The sequence below is a fragment of the Puma concolor genome, chromosome A1, assembly GCF_028749965.1.
Source record: "Puma concolor isolate L17-30 chromosome A1, mPumCon1.1.hap2, whole genome shotgun sequence".
Taxonomy (NCBI): domain Eukaryota; kingdom Metazoa; phylum Chordata; class Mammalia; order Carnivora; family Felidae; genus Puma; species Puma concolor.
This window is the reverse complement of record NC_141667.1, coordinates 225,060,963-225,082,062: the sequence shown is the minus strand read 5'-3', so window position 1 is coordinate 225,082,062 and position 21,100 is coordinate 225,060,963. Positions and strand designations below refer to the sequence as shown.

The window sequence follows — 21,100 nt, the reverse complement described above, 5'->3', positions numbered from 1 at the left end:
TTGCAATGACGAATAATTTTATAAGAAGTTATGAAATAATAATGCCAAAGCGAATTGGAAACTGATGGATTTGGATGGGGGTTTTCTCATAGGTTTAAAATTTCAGCCCTATCCCTTCTATGTTTGTGGATGCTCATTTGATACTAAATTGTGAAAAGTATTCATCAGTTATAAGTGGGAGCTAAAAGCTGCCCCAAAGTGCAAAGCATTAAGAAAAAGGAATAAGTTCAATTAATGTTTAATTAACTAAATGTTTTTTGTTTGCTTGTATGAGTGGCTCCTTTAAATTAATCTCTCTGTCTCTCTCTCTCTCTCTCTCTCTGTCTCTCTCTCTCTCTCTCTCTCTCTGTCTCTCTCTCTCTCCCTTGCTTCTTTTTGAAAAATTTCAGAACTTTCCATCTCTGACTCCCAGGGACAGACACTGCCCAGTGGCCTTTCTGGAACAGAATCTGACACTTCCCAGCTATACTCTGTAGAGAGGCTCAGTGCTGTGCCCTGGAAAATAGCTATGAGGGTGCCAGGCAGAGATCAAAATTCGGGACTGGAGAAACTCAGGCTAAAGAAGAGTTTATAAGACAAATACTTCCTACTGAAATGTACCCACATATGCATTTTATATCTTCAATCTAGGCTGAAGTTTAAAATGTCATGACAGTTTCTTGCACTCTTTTCTTCCCCCAAATCGAAACTACCTTTAAACTGGAAAGGGCAGGATGACCATAGTTCCAATTCTATATTCCAACTAAGAATCCGACTTGTGTTACTGAGCAGGAAAGAATATTATCTAAAATAAAACATATTGATCAGGATAAGTCAGCAAGACTGCTCAAGAAACGAATCGGGAAATGGTTGGTTTATTAACTACAAGAGTTTTTTCCATCTTCTTCTCCCCGCCCCCCCCCCTCCCCATGCCCCAAGACGCTGGAGAGGAGGGGTGCTGTTAGAAACTCTTTAGAAGGGGAATCCACACGCTCCTGAAACCGGACAAACACAAGGGGGCAGGAAGAGCTCAAGATCTGACTTAACAACCAGCCGACCGAAATGGGAGCGAACCTATTTTCGTTACGCCCTCCGGATATTTATCATTTCTCTTGGCATACAAAGAAATGTGACGCTGACAAGTAGGTTTAGTTTGCACTTGGTCTAATTACTGCGAAGAGAACAGGAACGTTTCTAACGACAACTATCTGAACAGCGGCGGCTTTGGGAGAGCCTGGGGGCTACATTCCCTAGAATCTGTTTTTTGGTGCTAGTCTCGCGATTCCGATCGGACTGCATTTCTCACGCAGTCCAAACGTCCCCCCTCCCCACCCTTTATTCCCCTTTTACTCAGAATTTTGGTTGCAAAGGAGGGACTTGTTTAAAACTCGCCAATCCAAGGACTGTGCCCCCTTGTAATTTACGAGGGGACAGCGGCAGGCGGGGGTGGGGCGTGTGTGTGTGTGTGTGTGTGTGTGTTGGGGCGGGGGCGGCGAGCAACCTGCTCTAGCCTTGGCTTTTAATTCCAGCTATCCTTCTCTTGCAAAAATGCCCCAGTTTCCATCCAACTGCTCTTGCGTTTCGATTCAAACACACGCAACGTTGCAAATAACTTTCCTCTCGGGTTTGCAAACGTCTGTGAGCAATAACCGCACACTCCTCCGCGCGAGGCTGCATCGAATTGGAGGGGGTGCGGGCGACAGTGGGTAATCCTGGGTCCCAGGCAGCTGAAGGACTGATTCGAGCCCAGACGCGTGCCTCGGCTCCTCTGCCGGAACCCCTAGCCCGAGCGGAGCGCGAGCAAAGCTGCGCAGCGTCAGGCCGCTAGCCCCTCGCTTCCAAGACAACTTTGTAGCGCCCTGCACCTCCTCCCCACCGCGCGGTTTCCCCGCCTCCGCCCCTAGGAGCTGACTGGCAGATACCACTACCCAACCCTCAACTCGGGGCCTCCTCCCGGGACCGACGATTGGCCTCCTGGGAGGACTGGAGTCAGGGGGTGCTGGGGGAGGGATTTCCCTCAAAGCTCTGGGTCCCGGGACCTGGGAAGCAGGAGTTGGGGGGCGGGGGGACTCGGTTCTCCCAGCGAATGAGCCGCGGGCGGCGGAGCCGGACGTTCGGGAAGGTTCAGCCGCCTCTGCTGCGCCAGCCCGGCCCGCGCCGCGCAACTTTCCATCCCGGCCCAGACGCGGCTACCAAGTGCGGAGTTCCTGGCACTTTGCGGAGAGGTCTCTTGCTCCCTGCCCGGACACTGACTGTGCTCTCTCAGGCTGACCTGTCCGAGCCCTAATATCTGCACCATGCACGCGGCCAGGACCCCCGGGATCGCCTCCCACGCCGGCGGGGTGGCCAGCCCCACCAGTTTTCAGCAGATCCCAACGCTGCCGCCCCGCCTGGTGTTGCTGCTGCTGCTGCTTCTCCTGTCACTGGTAAGCTGCGTCCTGGCACAGCCCGCTGCCCCTGGCCCGGCGTTGCTGTCCCCGGATCTCGCGGGGGCTGCAGGGGTCCCCGCCGAGGAGGCCATCGTGCTGGCAAACCGTGGGCTCCGGGTGCCCTTCGGCCGTGAGGTCTGGCTGGATCCGCTGCAGGACCTGGTGCTGCAGGTGCAGCCGGGGGACCGCTGCGCGGTGACCGTGCTAGACAACGACGCGCTGGCCCAGCGGCCCGGACGCTTGAGTCCCAAGCGCTTCCCGTGCGACTTCGGCCCGGGAGAGGTGCGCTACTCGCACCTGGGCGCGCGCAGCCCGTCGCGGGATCGCATTCGGCTGCAGTTGCGCTACGACGCGCCGGGAGGGGCCGCAGTGCTACCCTTGGTGCTGGAGGTGGAGGTGGTCTTCACCCAGCTGGAGGTGGTGACTCGGAACCTGCCCCTAGTCGTGGAGGAGCTGCTGGGGACCAGCAACGCCCTGGACGCGCGGAGCCTGGAGTTCGCCTACCAGCCGGAGACCGAGGAGTGTCGCGTGGGCATCCTGTCCGGCTTGAGCGCGCTGCCTCGCTATGGGGAGCTCCTCCACTACCCACAGGTCCCGGGTCCAGCCAGCGAGGGGGGCGCCCCGGAGCCTCTCCTGATGGACTGCAAAGCTTTCCAGGAGCTGGGGGTGCGCTACCGTCACACAGCCCCCAGTCGGTCACCGAACAGGGACTGGGTGCCCATGGTGGTGGAGCTGCGCTCTCGGGGTTCCCCTGTGGGCAGACCCCCTTTGAAACGTGAGCACTTCCAGGTGCTGGTGAGAATCCGAGGAGGGGCGGAGAACACCGCACCCAGGCCCAGTTTCGTGGCCATGATGATGATGGAGGTGGACCAGTTTGTACTGACGGCTCTGACCCCAGACATGCTGGCAGCCGAGGATGCCGAGTCGCCCCCTGACCTGTTGATCTTCAACCTCACCTCTCCCTTCCAGCCTGGCCAGGGCTACCTAGTGAGTACTGATGACCGCAGCCTGCCCCTCTCCTCCTTTACTCAGAGGGATCTGCGGCTCCTGAAGATTGCCTACCAGCCCCCCTCTGAGGACTCTGACCAGGAGCGTCTCTTTGAACTGGAGTTGGAAGCAGTGGACCCGGAAGGAGCAGCCTCAGACCCTTTTGCCTTCATGGTAGTGGTGAAGCCCATGAACACACTGGCTCCCGTGGTCACCCGGAACACTGGTCTCATTCTCTATGAGGGCCAGTCTCGGCCCCTGACGGGCCCTGCAGGCAGTGGACCGCAGAACTTGGTCGTCAGCGATGAGGATGACCTAGAGGCAGTGCAGCTAGAGGTGGTGGCTGGGCTCCGCCACGGTCACCTTGTCCTTCTGGGCGCCACCGATGGCAACTCTGCCCCTAAGACCTTCACGGTGGCCGAGCTGGCCGCCGGCCAGGTGGTCTACCATCACGATGACAGAGATGGCTCACTGAGTGACAACCTTGTACTTCGAATGGTGGACGGAGGACGCAGGCACCAGGTGCAGTTCTTGTTCCCCATCACCTTGGTGCCTGTGGATGACCAGCCGCCAGTCCTCAATGCTAACACGGGGCTGACGCTGGCGGAGGGTGAAACGGCGCCCATCCTTCCCCTGGCCCTGAGCGCAACGGACATCGACTCAGATGACCCTCTGCTGCTTTTTGTGCTGGAGTCGCCTTCCTCGACCATAGGGCATCTGCTTCTCCGCCAAACCCATCCTCCCCGCGAGGAAGAGGAGCTGAGCAGGGGCCCTTGGAGGAAACAGGGAGCCTTCTATGAGCAAACGGTGACGGAGTGGAGGCAGCGGGACATAACAGAGGGGAGGCTGTTCTACAGGCACTCCGGGCCCCATAGTCCTGGGCCAGTGATGGACCAGTTCACATTCCGGGTCCAGGATAACCATGACCCCCCTAATCAGTCTGGACCACACAGGTTTGTGATTCGCATCCATCCTGTGGATCGCCTCCCTCCGGAGCTGGGCAGCGGCTGTCCCCTTCGGATGGTGGTGCAAGAATCCCAGCTCACGCCGCTGAGGAAAAAGTGGCTGCGCTACACTGACCTGGACACAGATGACCGAGAGCTGCGCTACACCGTGACCCAGCCCCCCACGGACACAGATGAAAACCACTCACCAGCCCCCCTGGGCACCTTGGTCCTGACCGACAACCCCTCAGTCGTGGTGGCCCATTTTACCCAAGCCCAGATCAACCACCATAAAATTGCCTACAGACCTCCGGATCAAGAACTGGGAGTGGCTGCCCGAGTGGCCCAGTTTCAATTCCAGGTGGAGGACCAAGCCGGGAATGTGGCTCCAGGCACCTTCACCCTTTACTTGCAGCCCGTGGACAACCAGCCGCCTGAGATCCTCAACACCGGTTTCACCGTTCAGGTGAAGGGCCACCACATCCTGAGTGAGACTGAGTTACGTGTGAATGATGTAGACACCGATGTAGCCCACATCTCCTTCACTCTCACACGGGCACCCGAACATGGCCACATGAGAGTGTCTGGACAGATACTGCATGTGGGGGAGGTCTTCCACTTGGAAGATATACAACAGGGTCGGATTTCCTATGTCCATAATGGGGACGGGTCCCTGACTGACAGCTGCTCCTTGGAGGTCAGCGACAGACACCACGTGGTGCCCATCACTCTCAGAGTGAATGTCCGGCCCGCGGGTGATGAGGTGCCCATGCTGAGCCTTCCTGCTGGTACTCTGGGGTCATATCTAGACGTTTTAGAAAATGGAGCTGCTGAACTCACTGCCAGTGTTATCAAGGGGACTGATGGGGACACTGATGATTTGATGTTGACTTTCCTCTTGGAAGACCCACCCTTGTATGGAGAAATCCTGGTCAACGGAGTTCCGGCGGAGCAGTTTACCCAAAGGGACATCTTAGAGGGCTCTGTCGTCTATGCCCACACAAGCGGTGAGATAGGCCTGTTGCCCAAAGGGGACTCTTTTAACCTGAGTCTGTCAGATATGTCTCAAGAATGGGTAATAGGTGGCAGTACTATCCAAGGGGTTACTGTGTGGGTGACCATCCTCCCTGTCGATAGCCAAGCTCCAGAAATTTCTGTAGGTGAACGGTTCATAGTCATGGAAGGTGACAAAAGTGTTATAACCTCAACACATATAAGTGCTGAAGATATTGATTCCCTCAATGATGACATCTTGTGCACTATAGTTATTCAGCCTACCTCCGGTTATGTTGAAAACATTTCTCCAGCACCAGGCTCTGAGAAATCAAGAGCAGGAATTGCCATAAGTGCCTTTACCCTGAAAGACCTCAGGCAGAGTCATATTAATTATGTCCAGAGTGTCCACAAAGGGGTAGAACCTGTGGAAGACCGCTTTATATTTCGTTGCTCTGATGGCATTAACTTTTCAGAGAGACATTTTTTTCCCATTATAATCATTCCCACTAATGACGAACAGCCAGAAATATTTATGAGAGAATTTATGGTGATGGAAGGCATGAGTCTGGTGATCGATACACCCATCCTCAATGCTGCTGATGCTGACATTCCCCCGGATGATCTAACTTTCACCATTACCCAATTTCCCACTCGTGGTCACATCATGAATCAGCTGATAAATGGCACAGTGTTGGTTGAAAGCTTCACCTTGGACCAGATCATAGAGAGTTCAAGCATTATTTACGAGCATGATGATTCTGAGACCCAGGAGGACAGTTTTGTGATTAAACTAACAGACGGTAAGCACTCGGTGGAAAGGATGGTCCTCATTATGGTTATCCCAGTTGATGATGAGACCCCCAGAATGACCATCAATAATGGTCTAGAAATAGAAATTGGGGAAACCAAAATTATCAACAACAAAATATTGATGGCAACTGATTTAGATTCTGAAGACAAATCTTTGGTTTATATTATTCGTTATGGGCCGGGACATGGCTTATTACAGAGACAAAAACCTGCAGGTGCCTTTGAAAATATCACAGTGGGCATGAATTTTACCCAGGATGAAGTGGACAGAAACTTAATTCAGTACGTCCATTTTGGACAAGAGGGCATTCGGGACCTAATTAAATTTGATGTGACCGATGGAATAAATGCGCTTATAGATCGCTACTTTTATGTTTCTGTTGGGAGCGTTGACATTGTCTTCCCGGATGTGATAAGCAAGGGAGTATCATTGAAAGAAGGTGGTAAAGTCACCCTCACAACAGACTTATTAAGTACCAGTGACTTGAACAGTCCTGATGAAAACTTAGTTTTTACCATCACCAGGGCTCCCATGAGAGGTCACTTAGAGTGCACAGATCAACCTGGAGCATCCATCACATCGTTCTCTCAGCTCCAACTGGCTGGCAACAAAATCTACTACATCCACACAGCTGACGATGAGGTCAAGATGGACAGTTTTGAGTTTCAAGTCACTGATGGACATAACCCTGTCTTCCGGACATTCCGTATCTCCATTAGCGATGTGGACAACAAAAAGCCAGTGGTCACCATCCATAACCTGGTTGTCAGTGAGGGTGAAAACAAGCTGATCACTCCCTTTGAACTCACTGTCGAAGATCAAGATACTCCAGACAAACTCCTGAAGTTCACTGTCACGCAGGTGCCTGTTCATGGTCAACTCCTGTTCAACAATACCAGACTTGCCATGGTTTTTACCAAGCAAGACCTGAATGAAAACTTAATCAGCTACAGACATGATGGCACTGAGTCAAATGAAGACAGCTTCTCCTTCACAGTGACTGATGGTTCTCATACAGAGTTCTATGTTTTCCCCAATACAATATTTGAAACAAGGAGACCCCAAGTGATGAAAATCCAAGTCTTACCTGTTGATGATAGCGTCCCCCAAATTGCAGTGAACAAAGGGGCCTCCACACTTCGCACTCTGGCTACTGGCCACTTGGGATTCATGATCACAAGCAAAATATTGAAAGTGGAGGACAGAGACAGCTTGCGTTTTTCTCTCAGGTTTATTGTGACGGAGGCCCCTCAACATGGGTATCTCCTCAACCTGGACAGAGGCAACCACAGTGTCTCTCAGTTTACACAAGGTACGGTACACTTTTCTTTCCTTATACCCAACGGAAAGTGCGGGTCTTATTTTCTGAGGATATGGCGGTCACCAAAAACGTTATAAGTAGGGGATCGAATTTGAGTCCAAGGGAAGAAAAGGAAAGGGAAATAAAGAGACGGGGAGAGTACAGGGACTCACTTTCCTGGGGAAAGAATATCCCTTCTTGCCATATGTCCCCCTGCAGTGACTTGCATTAGTGAATATCAATGTATTTCGACATTGCATTGAGTGAATATCAATGTATTTCGACAGCAGCAAGGTATGCTGCCAAACCAGGGGCCAGACCTCGGTGAGTTTAAGCTGAAGAAGGCTCTTCCGTTCTGTTTTGTTTGCCACACCTGCCCTCTGAGCAGACTGTGGTTTATACTGTGGTACAAACAGGTAGTTCGTGCAGAATTTTGGCACCTTCGAGAGAGATGTGCTTTCTCAAGTCTTTGTATTTGGACTATTGTTTTCACCTACCATTCACATAGAGCCTTCAAATTTATATTACTTTGATTAATTTTCTTGAGAGCATTGTTGTAATCCTGTCATAGTTCTTGGGAACTTTGGAACTGGAATAAAGAGATGTATTTATATTTACTTTATAGGTTTCTAATTCTTCTATTTTATGCCTTAGGCAAACACCAGAGACCTAAGAGGTAAGCTTACACCTGTCTAGAGTTCTAACAGTTCTATGTACAAGGTGTGTCACGTGATACAGGCACAAAAAGAAAGCACGCTTCATGATGTGTAAGGCAACATGTCCATCACTGGAATATACGTTCACTTTGTTACGCACCTGAAGATACGTTAACAAGATTACTAGGAGAGTAGAAGGAGGAAGTTATTTCCTTATTTCAGATCTTCTCTGCGTCCCCTTTCAACCACAGTAACGAACACCCGTTGCCTCAAGCATCTACATTCTTGAGGCTAAAGCGTTTTTCTAACCTAAATCCTCTTTGTGTATGGACACAGTGTACGACAGGAAGGGCAGGTGCCCGGTGCAGTTACTCAGTGACTGACGGGAGAAGCCCGTTCAGTCTGCTGGCTTGGGACTTAGGGCTCTGTTCTCTGGAACGTGCGACCTTCACTACAAAGGGCTTTGGGTTGCTTTCATGGAAATCTCACCGTGTCAGGATGGAAACAAGATCTACCCTCTGTGGGCTCTGTGAGCGGAGATGAGGTTTATCCTCAGGGCATCCCAGGGGGGGTGTTCTTTTCCCGCAATAGTGTTGTGCTCTGAGACAACAGATGCTTTAATAAACGGATGTCGCGAAGTGTAGTTAGTGTTAAAGTGAACTGCTCCTCTGTTTTAGATTCTGGCAAATGGCCCTGCACTCCAACCTCCTGATTCTTGGCTGCAAGCCTGAATATATTCTAGGGCCTGCAGGGACAGGAAAACCTCAGAGTGCCCAGTGTCATGCCAGACCGGCAGGAAACTTTTGTGTGAAGGCTTTCTGAGGACAGAGATGCCATGCAATCTTAGACTGGTTTCTTTTCATGGAAAGTGGAAAGTGAAGAGGGTAAAAGGAATATATTACAGGATAGAAAATGTTACTTCCAATCACTCCTCTGACCTGAAAAACTAATCTGATTTTAAAGATTTTTTAAAAAGGAATTTTTGTGTGACGACAGGCAGACGATGTGGTTTAAATTCTATGGACCAAGTCCAACAGCTCAAAAAATATTGGAATATTATTTCTTAAATATCGAACCCTAAATTATGTGATTTCTTTATAGGCTCTTGCCCTATCTCTCACTGATGTGGACTCACCCTGATTATTCCTTAGAGATGAACTCACCATGATTACTCTTTATGGTTATTTGTAAATATAATCAGTTTATTATAAAAAGTGAAGATACTCTTTTAAGATTACCTTTGCTAAGAGAAACGATCACATTCCAATAAGAACCCAAATACTGACTAGGGAAACTATTGGTAGTTAATCACAGAGCACTCATTTGAACAACTTGAGACTGCGGTTTGGTTCATGGCGGTTATTTCTAAAGACTAGATGGGTGAATAAAAATGGAAAGGCTCCCATCATAGAGTTCCGGTGGCTGCTGTCTTAGTAGACAAATAAAAGCAGTATCTGGAGTAAGGACAACATAAACTTTATATTTGTTTTTGTTTTCTGTAGTCATGAAAGGATAAGCTAAACTATATATTTTTTAATGTTTATTTATTTTGAGAGAGAAGGAGAGAAAAAGCACAAGCAGGGGAGGGGCAGAGAGAGAGAGAGAGAGAGAGAGAGTGTCCGTGCAGAGCCCGACGTGGGGCTCGAACCCATGAACCACGAGATCATGACCTGAGCTGAAATCAAGAGTGGGATGCTTAACTATATTTTGATGGATTTTCAATGCACTGGGTTGAGTCAAGTGAGCAAAGGTGGGTAAAGAAGGTTATTCCCAAACCGATTCACATAATGGTCCTTAGGAGATGAAAATCCATTTGTTTCTAAAGTTTATTCACTTTTATTCTTAGGAAGAGTTAACAAGGCAGAATTAGGCCAATTAGAGAAATTAATTATTTCAATTTGCCAGGGTGTGCCTGCTCACTCTATCCCAGGTTTAAATCACTTGTGTCAGGGACCTGGACTTTTTTCTCTATGAGTAGTACCCAGTGATCTCTTGTGGGAGATAAGTTGTAGGTCACTTTCAGAAATTTCCCCCAAAGAGTTCGAGCCAGGGTATGGTTGCCAGGCAAGTCAATGAACTTAGATTCAAAACAAAAACACAAAATGTGGAATGCTTGTGTAGATAAACTGAAATACATCTGATGCATGAGTAGTGGTTAGAAGAAAATCCAGTTCATTGTTAGATGTTTACTGAAAGAAGGTAACATTTTGGCCACTAGGTTTTGATCTAGCTAATACCACTGTGCCTTAAGAAGTGACTGTTTATATATTTATGATGTTTGTGATAGTTTTAGAGGTTCTTATAGAATAACAGCACTATGATCAAAGTCTACTTATTTGAGATTTTTTTAAAGTCCCTTTTTTGAGCTATGAATTATTAACTGAGTTATAACGAAAATGAAAAGAATTTTGGTTTGTTCCAACTAATCAATATTGCATGCCCTAACTTGGAGGGAAAATTTGACACCTTTGTGTCATGTAATTGCATTCATGTTCACTTTACTTAAGGAAAAAAAAGGTTTTAAAAAATCAGTTTTGAAGTGGTGATTTATTTCAGTGCAACTGTTTCGTAAAAACTGTATTTTTGCAAAAAAACATCAATACAAAGGGTGGATATACTAATGAGTTTTTCCTTTTCTCATAGTAGAGCCTTTAGATTTTCTTATAAAATTAAAGAAGGAATGGGGAAGTTTGGAAAAAGGTCTTCCCCACATGACCAGAGGACTTTGTTCTAATGCTAAGGATGTGTGGTCAGAGTAGAGTTCACCTTATTTCTTCCTGATGAGTTAAAGGTTGAAAGGGTTCAGAGTTGTGGGAGTAGACAAGGAAAGAGCCTGTGGGGGCTTCACTCCTTACCTTTGTAGAAACATCACACATGCGTAGGTAGAGGTCCAAGCGTGGTCCACCAGACCTCTGGGCTCTTTCGTTTGATTATTTATGTTTATTTACTGATTATTTTGAGAGAGAAAGAGAGATCATGAGCAGGGGAGGGGCAGAGAGAGAGAGGGAGAGAGAGAAAATCCCAAGCAAGCTCAGCACTGTCAGCACAGAGCCTGACGTGGGGCTCGAGCCCACAAACCATGAGATCATGACCTGAGCTGAAACCAAGAGTGGGATGCTTGACTTACTGAGGCACCCAGGTACCCTTGGGCTCTCAGATTTTAAATTAAGAAACATTTGAGCCATTGCTGAATATTAGACTCCGAGCAAAGGACTGTGGGAAGTTAAGTTGAAAACAACAACAACAACAACAACAACAACAACAACAATCCCACAAGTTTTCAGTCTTCTAGGAAAGATAGCCACGCAGGAAGGTACAAATGACACTAGGCAGAAATTGGGAAAGTTACAGCAGAGTTCAAAATGAAATGCTAAGGGAGAATAAAACAACTTGAATTTGCTTCACCTTCTAGTACCTCTTTTATAAGAAGTTACCATTAACTATTAAATCAGATTTTCCCCTCCTCAGATGCCTGATTGTGAGTCACATTTCAAGTCTGTGTGAGCCAAGGGGGAGTGTCCTTTTCACATCTGTCAAGTGGAGTCCTAAAAATTCATGGAGTAATTTGTTGATCCCAACACCTGGCATCACTCGAGTTTATTCTTTCATAAAGTAATTTTCTCATATACAATGCTTGTGGACTTCATAGCACGAACTCAGTAGACCTCTCCGAAGATGGAAAACCTGCAGAGCGCACACGAGACAAATATTACATACCATTCATTGTTGAAGCCACTTTTAGCTGCGATCTTGATTTTCTGTAGCTTTGGCAATAACTACTTACTGCCCGACCCAGATCAAATAACAATAGTGTTGCAAGCATCACAGAACAGGATGATATTTGGTTCATTATGTTGTCTGTGTGGCATCATGAAGGAGAGTAACTCGTAAAATGGGGAAATCAATTTTTGAAATTGTACCTTAGTCAATACGGAAAACAAAGTATGCCAGTGAATTTGAAAGCTGGGACAGGAAGCAACCTACAGAGCATTCCTGAGGCAGAGTAACTTTTCACTCTGAATAAAAGTTTCAGCTCTCATTAGATGCTTTCTGTTCTCATTTCTCTCTGGGGTCATGACACTTATTTCAATCTTGGAGATTTAAAACGGCCTTGATTCTTTTTCTTTCAAGCTCTGGGGAACTTAAAAACAGCGTGTTGTATACCGCCAGAGGTAAGAAAAGTTAGCCAGAGGGGGGCAGGGAAGTTCTTTCCTCTTAGGGCCAGCGCTACAGGGAGGGAAAGAGTGTGATTTCAGGAGTGCCAGGAAATCTGCCATGCCTCAAAATATCTTCCTTTCCACCTGTCATGAAGTCTGACATTCCGTATTTAGAGAGTCACTTCTTTGGTGCATGAACATGCAAATACCATTGGGTGGGGCAACACCTTGCTATTATTATAACCTAACTCTTGAACTCTATCTGGATAAGGGATCAGATTTCCATGGGACAGCTGAAATCAAGGGGCTTAGAGATAGGAGAAATAAGATAGCACTGCCTCCCTTAGGAGAAGGAAATCTAAATATGGTTACAGAAAAGTAACAGCCAGTAGCATTTACCATGAGTAATGAGTCACCAATCTTGCCCTAGTAATGAATCATCTTGTTCTTTGGTTATTTTCTAGCTGACATCGAAGACATGAAAATATGCTACGTTTTAAAAGATGGGGCCAATGCCACAAGTGATATGTTCCATTTTACAGTTGAAGATGGTGGTAAGTGTTCACTCTCCTGTTAGTATAAACAAGGAGAGTGACTTTTATTGGTTGTTCTTTGATGACTTCATTACAAGGAATCTGCCTCGAGTATCATTTTATGCTCACCTGAATTTATTTATTTTTTTTTAAATTTTTTTTTCAACGTTTATTTATTTTTGGGACAGAGAGAGACAGAGCATGAACGGGGGAGGGTCAGAGAGAGAGGGAGACACAGAATCGGAAACAGGCTCCAGGCTCCGAGCCATCAGCCCAGAGCCTGATGCGGGGCTCGAACTCACGGACCGCGAGATCGTGACCTGGCTGAAGTCGGACGCTTAACTGACTGCGCCACCCAGGCGCCCCTATGCTCACCTGAATTTATGCCGGGTGCATTTGTTATTTGCCGATAGAAAATCTTACGTTCTCAATCTGCCACAGTACTACTCTGCAATGAGTAGAGATGAATGTTCCAGTTATATTATTCTTGTCTTGGGATTAGCAAAACACTAAAAAAGAAAGATCTATGTACATAGTATCCCCATGTCCAGTTGTTCAGAATATGCCGTGCATGAAGCTGCCGACTTGAGGTGACAAGAGGATGCTGGAATCCAGCCCAGCAACACTGCCAAGCCATGTGCCTACCCGGGGGGGGGGGGGTGTCTGCCCAAAGTGGGTGCCCTTTGCTAGTTTGCACACGGGTGCTGTGTGTACTTATGATGATGGATAATTGCATTCACCAGGAACACAGTGCTACGTAAAGGTGTGTTTTACCTTACCAATCTCAATATGTCTAGTGATGTCCTCAGTTCAGGGGATTTTGTGACTTAGTCTAGCTAAAATTTTTTTCTCGGTGAAGTCTGAAGAATATTCCAGAGGATAGGCTATGACTTGTGGTCCGAGTCTCCTCCACAAGGTCACCGTCACTACTCCCCCCAAAGCCCCCGCCGCTGCTCACTCTCTTTTCTGTTCTCTTCCTGATCCCACAGGCTGGGAGAAAAACTGGCCACTTCTAGATTAATCATAACGATGTTCTGTTGTCTCATGCTGTCAGGAGAAGCGAAAGAACCTCAGGAAGTACGTGTGTTGTGTGAACAGGACACAGGAAGTGGGGGTGGGAGTATGTGTGTAAGAGAAGAAGGAGGGAAAAAGAAAGGATTTGGATCCAGTCATCTATTTTCTAATGATGCTTTAAAAAGAAAACTTTTTTTAGAATGTTTATTCATTTTTGAGAGACAGAGCGTGACTGGGGGAGGGGCAGAGAGAGAGGGAGACACAGAATCCGAAGCAGGCTCCAGGCTCTGAGCTGTCAGCACAGAGCCCGACGCCGGGCTTGAGCTCAAGAACCTCGAGACCTTGACCTGAGCCGAAGTCGGACGCTTAGCCAACTGAGCCACCCAGGCACCCCTAATGATGGTTTTTTTTAAAGTACATAATTATGTCATCTATCTCAAAAAGATGACATGTTTACCCTCCATATTTTTTGAAGCGTTAAATGGCCATTTGTTTAACATATCATTGGGCATAATGTGATCACAGCCTTGAAAAATGACATCTGTCGGATACATGCCAGAGAGGCAAAAAAGCGTGTTAATTTGGGTTCAACTATGTGATTTTCCCTACAGTCCAGATGTTTAATAAATGTGATGCCTTTGTTTTTATAGTAACCAAATCATAGTTTAGTATTCTTTGTATTGATAAAAGAAATCTTAGTATGAAACCAATACTAAGAAGGACGCCAATTTATAAAAAATAATGTGTTTATTGAATCTTGATGCTCAAATGGGAAATCCTACTGTCAGTAAACTTTGAGTGGAACTCAGAAGTAAATCTGTGTAGTAGATCAAAATTTAAAGACTAAATTATTGGTTCAAGGCCCCGTGTTTGTCACTTGGAATGACTGAAAATACCTCAATAGCAAAAGTATGATTTTCTTTAAAATTGCCAAAAATGGCTTGAAAGCAAATGGTTACAATTCTCAGATATTATAGTTTTTACTTTAAAATAAAAATCATTTATTTGTTTTTGAGAAAGAGCATGTGCATGCTGGGGAGGGGCAGAGAGAGGGGGAGGGGCAGAGAGAGGGCGACGGAGAATCCCAAGCAGGTTCCGCACAGCTAGCACAGAGCCCAATGCCGGGCCCGAACTCCTGAACTGTGAGATCGTGACCTGAGCCAAAATCAGGAGTTGGACGCTTAACTGACTGAGCCACCCACGTGCCCCTAGCTTTTGCTTTTTTAATATTTTGCTTTTTCCCCTCAGTTATTATAGTCTCGGTCTGATACTGCTGCTCTATTATTTGGCACATTTCTCTCCCTAGTTAATGGAATGGTAACATTTACTTTAAAATTTTGATTTGTATTTAAACTTTAGAAAACATTATGCTGTATCATATTTCAAGATAGTAAGCGAGGAATGGCTAGCTGAAGAAACTGAGTTTATTTTTGGATTTGCTGAAAATGTGGCTGTGCGTCTAAGGATTGTGTTTATGGAAATAGAAAATAAATCATTTGGGGGCTTTTTTAGAGCCGGAGTTTCATGTGAGAGAGAAAAATTCCAGAGATATTGTTCTTGACCCTTCTTCTCACCGTTGACATGGCGTTACTTATGGGGCTTAGGCAGATGCTGGCAAACTATCTACAGAACAGAATTTATCTTAATTCACCTGATATGAGAAAACTTCCCTCTAGCAGAATAAGCACAGAAATCCTCAGGATTAAAGAAAAAATAAAAATTCATATATGTATTTCAAAATTATTTTAATATGATACTTATTTTTGTAGGGGTTTTGCACAGTCTTGTAAAATACTCTAACATTTGAATGAGAAGTGCAATACTATTTAACTTAAAGAGTATCTTGAATGAAATTACTTCTCTGGGAAGTGTGAGGTATTTTGCCAAAGAGAAATAAAAAAAATATTTGCGGTATTTGTGGAAAGAGAGAAAATAAAGATATCTCTCCTTTCTGTAAAAATAATATTAAACTAAGAATTTTGAAATTTTGACTCAGTTACATGTAATATATCCATTATACAGTATATTATATGTTATATGCTATATTATTGACTATCTTACCAAGTTAATATCTTGGTAAGACAGTCAATAATTTTAATTAAAATATACTCCAGAAAAAATCTATGTTTATAGACTGTAATGTGAACCTTTATTTTCAAAATCTTCAAGTTTAACATATACGTTTCATGTAATACAATACATGTGTATGAAGACACATATATAATATGTTTTGACACTTTTCAAAGATATGTATTCCTCAGGAATTATGGAAAGTACTTGAATCTTATGAACAAGCACTATTCTTGTTGTTTAGTTGGAGTGATCTGGGTCTCAGAAAAGATAGGTAACTTCTCCAAATGCATCCATCTGTCCAGGAAGTAACAGACCTCTCTCAAGAGTAACTTATTCTTCCCATCTAGGTGATGACATACTTTTTGGATAGTGGGTTTGACTATCAACTTCAGCTGTAGTGATGTATTATCACCTCTTTTATACAACGATGGGAAGCATAACGATAAAGCTTCTCCACGAAATACACAAAATGCTTCCAGTATTTCACATCTGGGAGGCCATAAAATTAAGAAATGTCTACTCCAATTCTCTTTTCAGTCCACTAAATTCACCTCCTCCAAGTCCTCAAGATTGCTTTTTAGGACAGTGACTAAGGAGATTACTGGAGCGAGCATAGTCCTTGAATAACCAAAAAATAAATAAAATATAACTTTTGCTTTCAGGAGTGAAGAAGAGATTTAGGAAAGCAGAAAGCTAAAAGCCCTTGTTTCAGATTTAATTATATTATCATAAGACACTGGCTAGCCACAGAAATCTTGTTATGATGTAGGAATGGATTAGGACCACCCATCACTAATGGGATGGTGCTTAGGACACAGTTACTAATTTTTAGTTTGGGGCTGTTACCAAATGACAGGGCTGAGAGGACTTTATTTGAAGAATAGATAATTTCAGGATTTTACCTCAGAGAGTTCTACTGTGTTTGGATTTAATAAATGAATGTTGGTTGTGCATGTAATACACACACACACACACGCACACACACACACACACAGATTCTTATATTTTAGGATTCTTTCAATCAGATCTTAAACCTTATATATGACTTATTATGGTTTATGCAATTTTGTCTTCATAGCATTCCTGTCAGCTTAGTAAAAACAAACAAAAACATTACTATTCTTTTTTGGCGGATGAGGAAACTGAGTCACAGAAATAGGCACTTTCTTCAAGTGTCATAACCAGGCAACTAGAGGCCAATTTGAATCCCAGGATCCTTTCTGCAAGCAGTAACTTCTATACTTACTCAGGATAAGCGAGGAGGGGTGTTAACTCAATGTTTTCTGGGTTTTCCTGACCAGGGTTTTAGGAATGCTTAGTAGATGAGAATGAAATCAGAGTAGGATGTGTCCACAGACAAAAAGTTTTGTCTCTTACAAAATGTGAATTTTTATTTCAGAATTCTTAATGGCTCTGTGTACTCAAACTTACAGTATTCTTTTTTGATATCATACTGTAATTCTTTTTAAAAATACATGTAAAAATATATAGCCTTTCTAGAGTTCAAATAAGCACAAATCAAATCAACCTTACAGTTGATTTTTTACTTATTTTATCTAATTTTACTTATTTATCTACTATTTTTTTACTTATTTTATCAATTAAATTGTGAAGAAATTTTAAAAATACCAAATTTATGAGTTATGATGAAACAGGTATATTTATGTAATGTTTGTGAAGCTACAAAGTGAGAAAACGCTTTGGAAAAACCTGCGAATATGTAGTTAGAGCCATACAGGGTACAGTATTCCACTGAAGACACAGCTCGACCGAAGCAAAAACCTTACAGGCATATACTAATGTCACCGTGTACTCAAATAGCAGAAATTATTCTCCATGACCAATAAACATAAAGAGCTTTTCAGTAATGGCAGTCCTTAAAATTTAATGCAGTCCTTAAAATTTTAAGTGATAGAGTCCATCATAGTGTAATTCTTAAAATGCTCATTTAGTAATTAAATATGTTTTTTGGAATATTAGTAAAGAATATGAGAATAGTACATCAAAAGGCCATCCATCCAGGTACTCTGGGGCCAGGGATATCCTATGTAGTTGCAGATTGTCACTTACAGTTTATAAGGTCAAACTCGGAAGTTATGAAATGTGCTCTCCTTACGGGCTGCAGCTAAGGTGCCATGTAGCAATCACATGTGGGTTTAGCTAACCCGTCTTTCATTCCTTTCTGCTTCATCCTCTCTGTCACCCTGAGGGAAACTCAATACAATAATACTACAGACCTGGAAAAGACATCCTCCTTTGATAATCGCCTCTTTGAAGTCTAATTGGAGAGCTAGTGCTCCAGCATTTTAACAGAAGACGAAAGCAAGTATTCTTTTATCTTGTTCCTACTGGAACATCTTCTTATCTGATTTCATCCCAGGCTTCAACGGTCTGCAAGTATTCTAACATACAAATGCATCTCTCCCTTTTTAGTCTTTTCTCCAAAGAACTTTTCTAGCTCTTTGTTGTGATGCGAAAGCTGGTCTCACTTGCTCCTCCAGGCACGTCCTGCCCTCAACCCTAATGACCTTCCCACTCTTCAACACCTGGCTAAGTGGCATTTCATCTCCAGAACTGCTCCCAAGGTCATGATGACTAAGTTAGCCGTGCCCTTCTTTGTGCTTCTACTGTTACCCTTAGGTACAACAACAATGGTGTATTCTGATGATTTGCTAATGTAAAGACCTCCATTGTAGAGAAGGAACTCCTTCAGATCAAAAAAGGTGTCATTAATGTTTGTAGCACAGTGCCTCCCCAGGGTTGAAAACAAGGGTTAGAATTTAACAGATATGAAAATGAATGAATAAATAAATGGGAAAAAGAAGCTCCCTTTTTATATAAAGATCAATTACATCATATTCTAAGAAAACTTCCTCTAAACAATTACCAGTGGACCTTGGCATTCCTTTAGAGCATCCCCCATCCTAGCATTAACTTAAATCCCTGTGGCACCAAGAAAGATTTTTAGTACAGCTTTCACAATTTTAAACACATGAAACCAACTGCTGTGAAAATTCCTTTGGAACCTTCAGTGAAATATACTTAAGATAGAGGAGATTCTCAGATTCCCAGGAACCACCAGATTGGAGCTCGTGTTCTTCTTTTTTTTTTTTTTTTTTAATGTTTATTTATTTTTGAGAGAGAGAGACAGAGACAGAGTGCGAGTGGGGGACGGGCAGAGAGAGAGAGAGAGGGAGACACAGAATCCGAAGCAGGCTCCAGGCCCTGAGCTGTCAGCACAGAGCCCGAGATGGGGCTCGAATCCACAAACCACGAGATCATGACCTGAGCCGAAGACTGATGCTCAACCTACTGAGCCACCCAGACACCCCTGGAGCTCATGCTATTCTTAAAGAATTCTTTTCAGAAAAAAAAAAGTTGTCAGTATATTATATAAACTATGGAATGCCTTTAAAATTTAAAGGGTAGTAGACATTTTCTATAAATCAGTGTAATTTTAAAGTCAGCACCACTAACTCAGGTATTTTTAGTTACCCCAATTTTTTGCCTCATGTGATAGACATTACGCCAGGCAGAGAAGTAGAAAGCTCTAAGAGCATAAAGTATCCTCAGTCCTCACTGAAATGTCATTACATAACTTTTTATTAGTTTCTTGTTTATATGTTTGTTTTAAGTCTCAAGCCCGCAGCAGCAGATCCAAGACGTTTCTCGATGGGCATAAGAAAGCAGTGGGATATGTGATCATCTGTCTGGCTTGACATACCCCGTAGGAGGAGCCCTAGTTTTTTCTCCATTGTGAAAATTGGTTTGCTGCTTCCTCATTTGAACTCGCATGTGACTTGGGAGCACAGTCTGAGAGAGTTCCGTCTCCTGGTTTGGCAGTAAAACTGGGGCGTCGGATATGATACCCGTGTTGGCCGTTGTAACATATCTGGTCCAGAGCCAGACATTTGTTGCCTCCGTCTTTGAGTATGTCTTTTGGTGCCCAATTTTTCGTTCGCCAAGATCTTTAATTCATACGCTATTGAAAGATATAAATAGCATCTTGCCATGATAGAGCTGCAAAGTCATTTCTTTATATGAAGTGTCAGTTAAGGACACGGCTTTCAGATTTGTATTCCATATTTGATGACTGAATACTCAGACACAAGGAGACTGGAGCTCGTCATTCTAGTTAGAAGGAGCACACGATTTTGCTTGAAAGTGACCAGTAACTCAGGGTGTGAGGCAAAGTCATTACGGACACGTAGCTGGAATTTAAAGCAAAGGCTGGAAGAATACAACTAAGTGCAGTAAGTCGGAAAAGGAGGTCTGAGTACAAGCATTAAAAGATTATACAGACACATTCAGCTTAGAGAGAAAAGCAAGCATTCTTTGGCAATAAAATTAATCGCTGGTGACATGAGAACCAGAGGAAAGACACTGGTGCCTTAGGGAGTTATAATAAGAAGATGAAGTAACGTCAGGCACCGAGACAAATATTTCTAATCTGCGAGAGGGCATAAGATCTACTAGGATACAGGGCCTGGCAAGGGCTGTTGGCTACCATGGCTCAAAGTTTGGAAGCCTTTCTCTTTTCGACGAGCAGTTTAGAATTGTTCAGATCATCAAGGTCTTTCTATACCAGAGGCCTGCCTTTAGAAGCATGGCTGTTAGGTGCCTGTACTGTGTCCCTGAAAGAAGTCATACCTTTTCGATAGAAAAATATAAACTAAATGTTATCCGTTACTATTGGTTAGGTTCATTTCAAAATTATACATCACGTGGGTATACTGTTTTACTGGCTTTAATTTAGGGGCAACTTTTCTTAAATTGTTCAATCTTTTGGTGAATATGAATCCTTATTAGTCGCGTTTCTAGAGGCTTAGCGTGATTCTGTATTTACTCTCAGAAGCGATGATCGTCACCTTTTAAAACTAAGAGAATCTTTCACAGGTTATTAAAAGGTCATAATCTCACATCAAATATTCATTTGTGGCATATATTACAGAGCTCAACTCTATCTTATTCTTTCTCTTTAAGTTTGCTCTGGGTAGCTGGGAAAAATAGAAGGTAGTATTCGATGGTGTAGTACATCGTTGTCATCGGTGTGGTCCTATATTCGCTTGAGCCTACGACAATACAAAGAGAATCACAATGCAGTGTAAAAAAAGGGTCAGAGCTTCTGTGGCAAAACCTACTTGCGAAAAAGAGGTCCCCTATTCATTTATTTATTGAATTAGGCAACAAGCATTTTTGGAGCACCCATGTTTCAGACATC

General features: G+C 44.3%; 1 protein-coding gene across 1 annotated transcript in view; it reads left to right on the top strand.

Annotated features, from left to right (window-relative positions):
- The first annotated feature begins 1,992 nt into the window (after positions 1-1,992).
- The window catches only part of FREM2 (FRAS1 related extracellular matrix 2), a 170,299-nt gene continuing 151,191 nt past the window's right edge, over positions 1,993-21,100 (top strand). The window contains exons 1-2 of the mRNA XM_025924262.2: positions 1,993-7,458; positions 12,724-12,813. Of these exons, the coding sequence (XP_025780047.1) occupies positions 2,277-7,458; positions 12,724-12,813 (5,272 nt within the window). The 5' untranslated portion in view covers positions 1,993-2,276. The remainder of the gene's footprint in view (positions 7,459-12,723; positions 12,814-21,100) is intronic.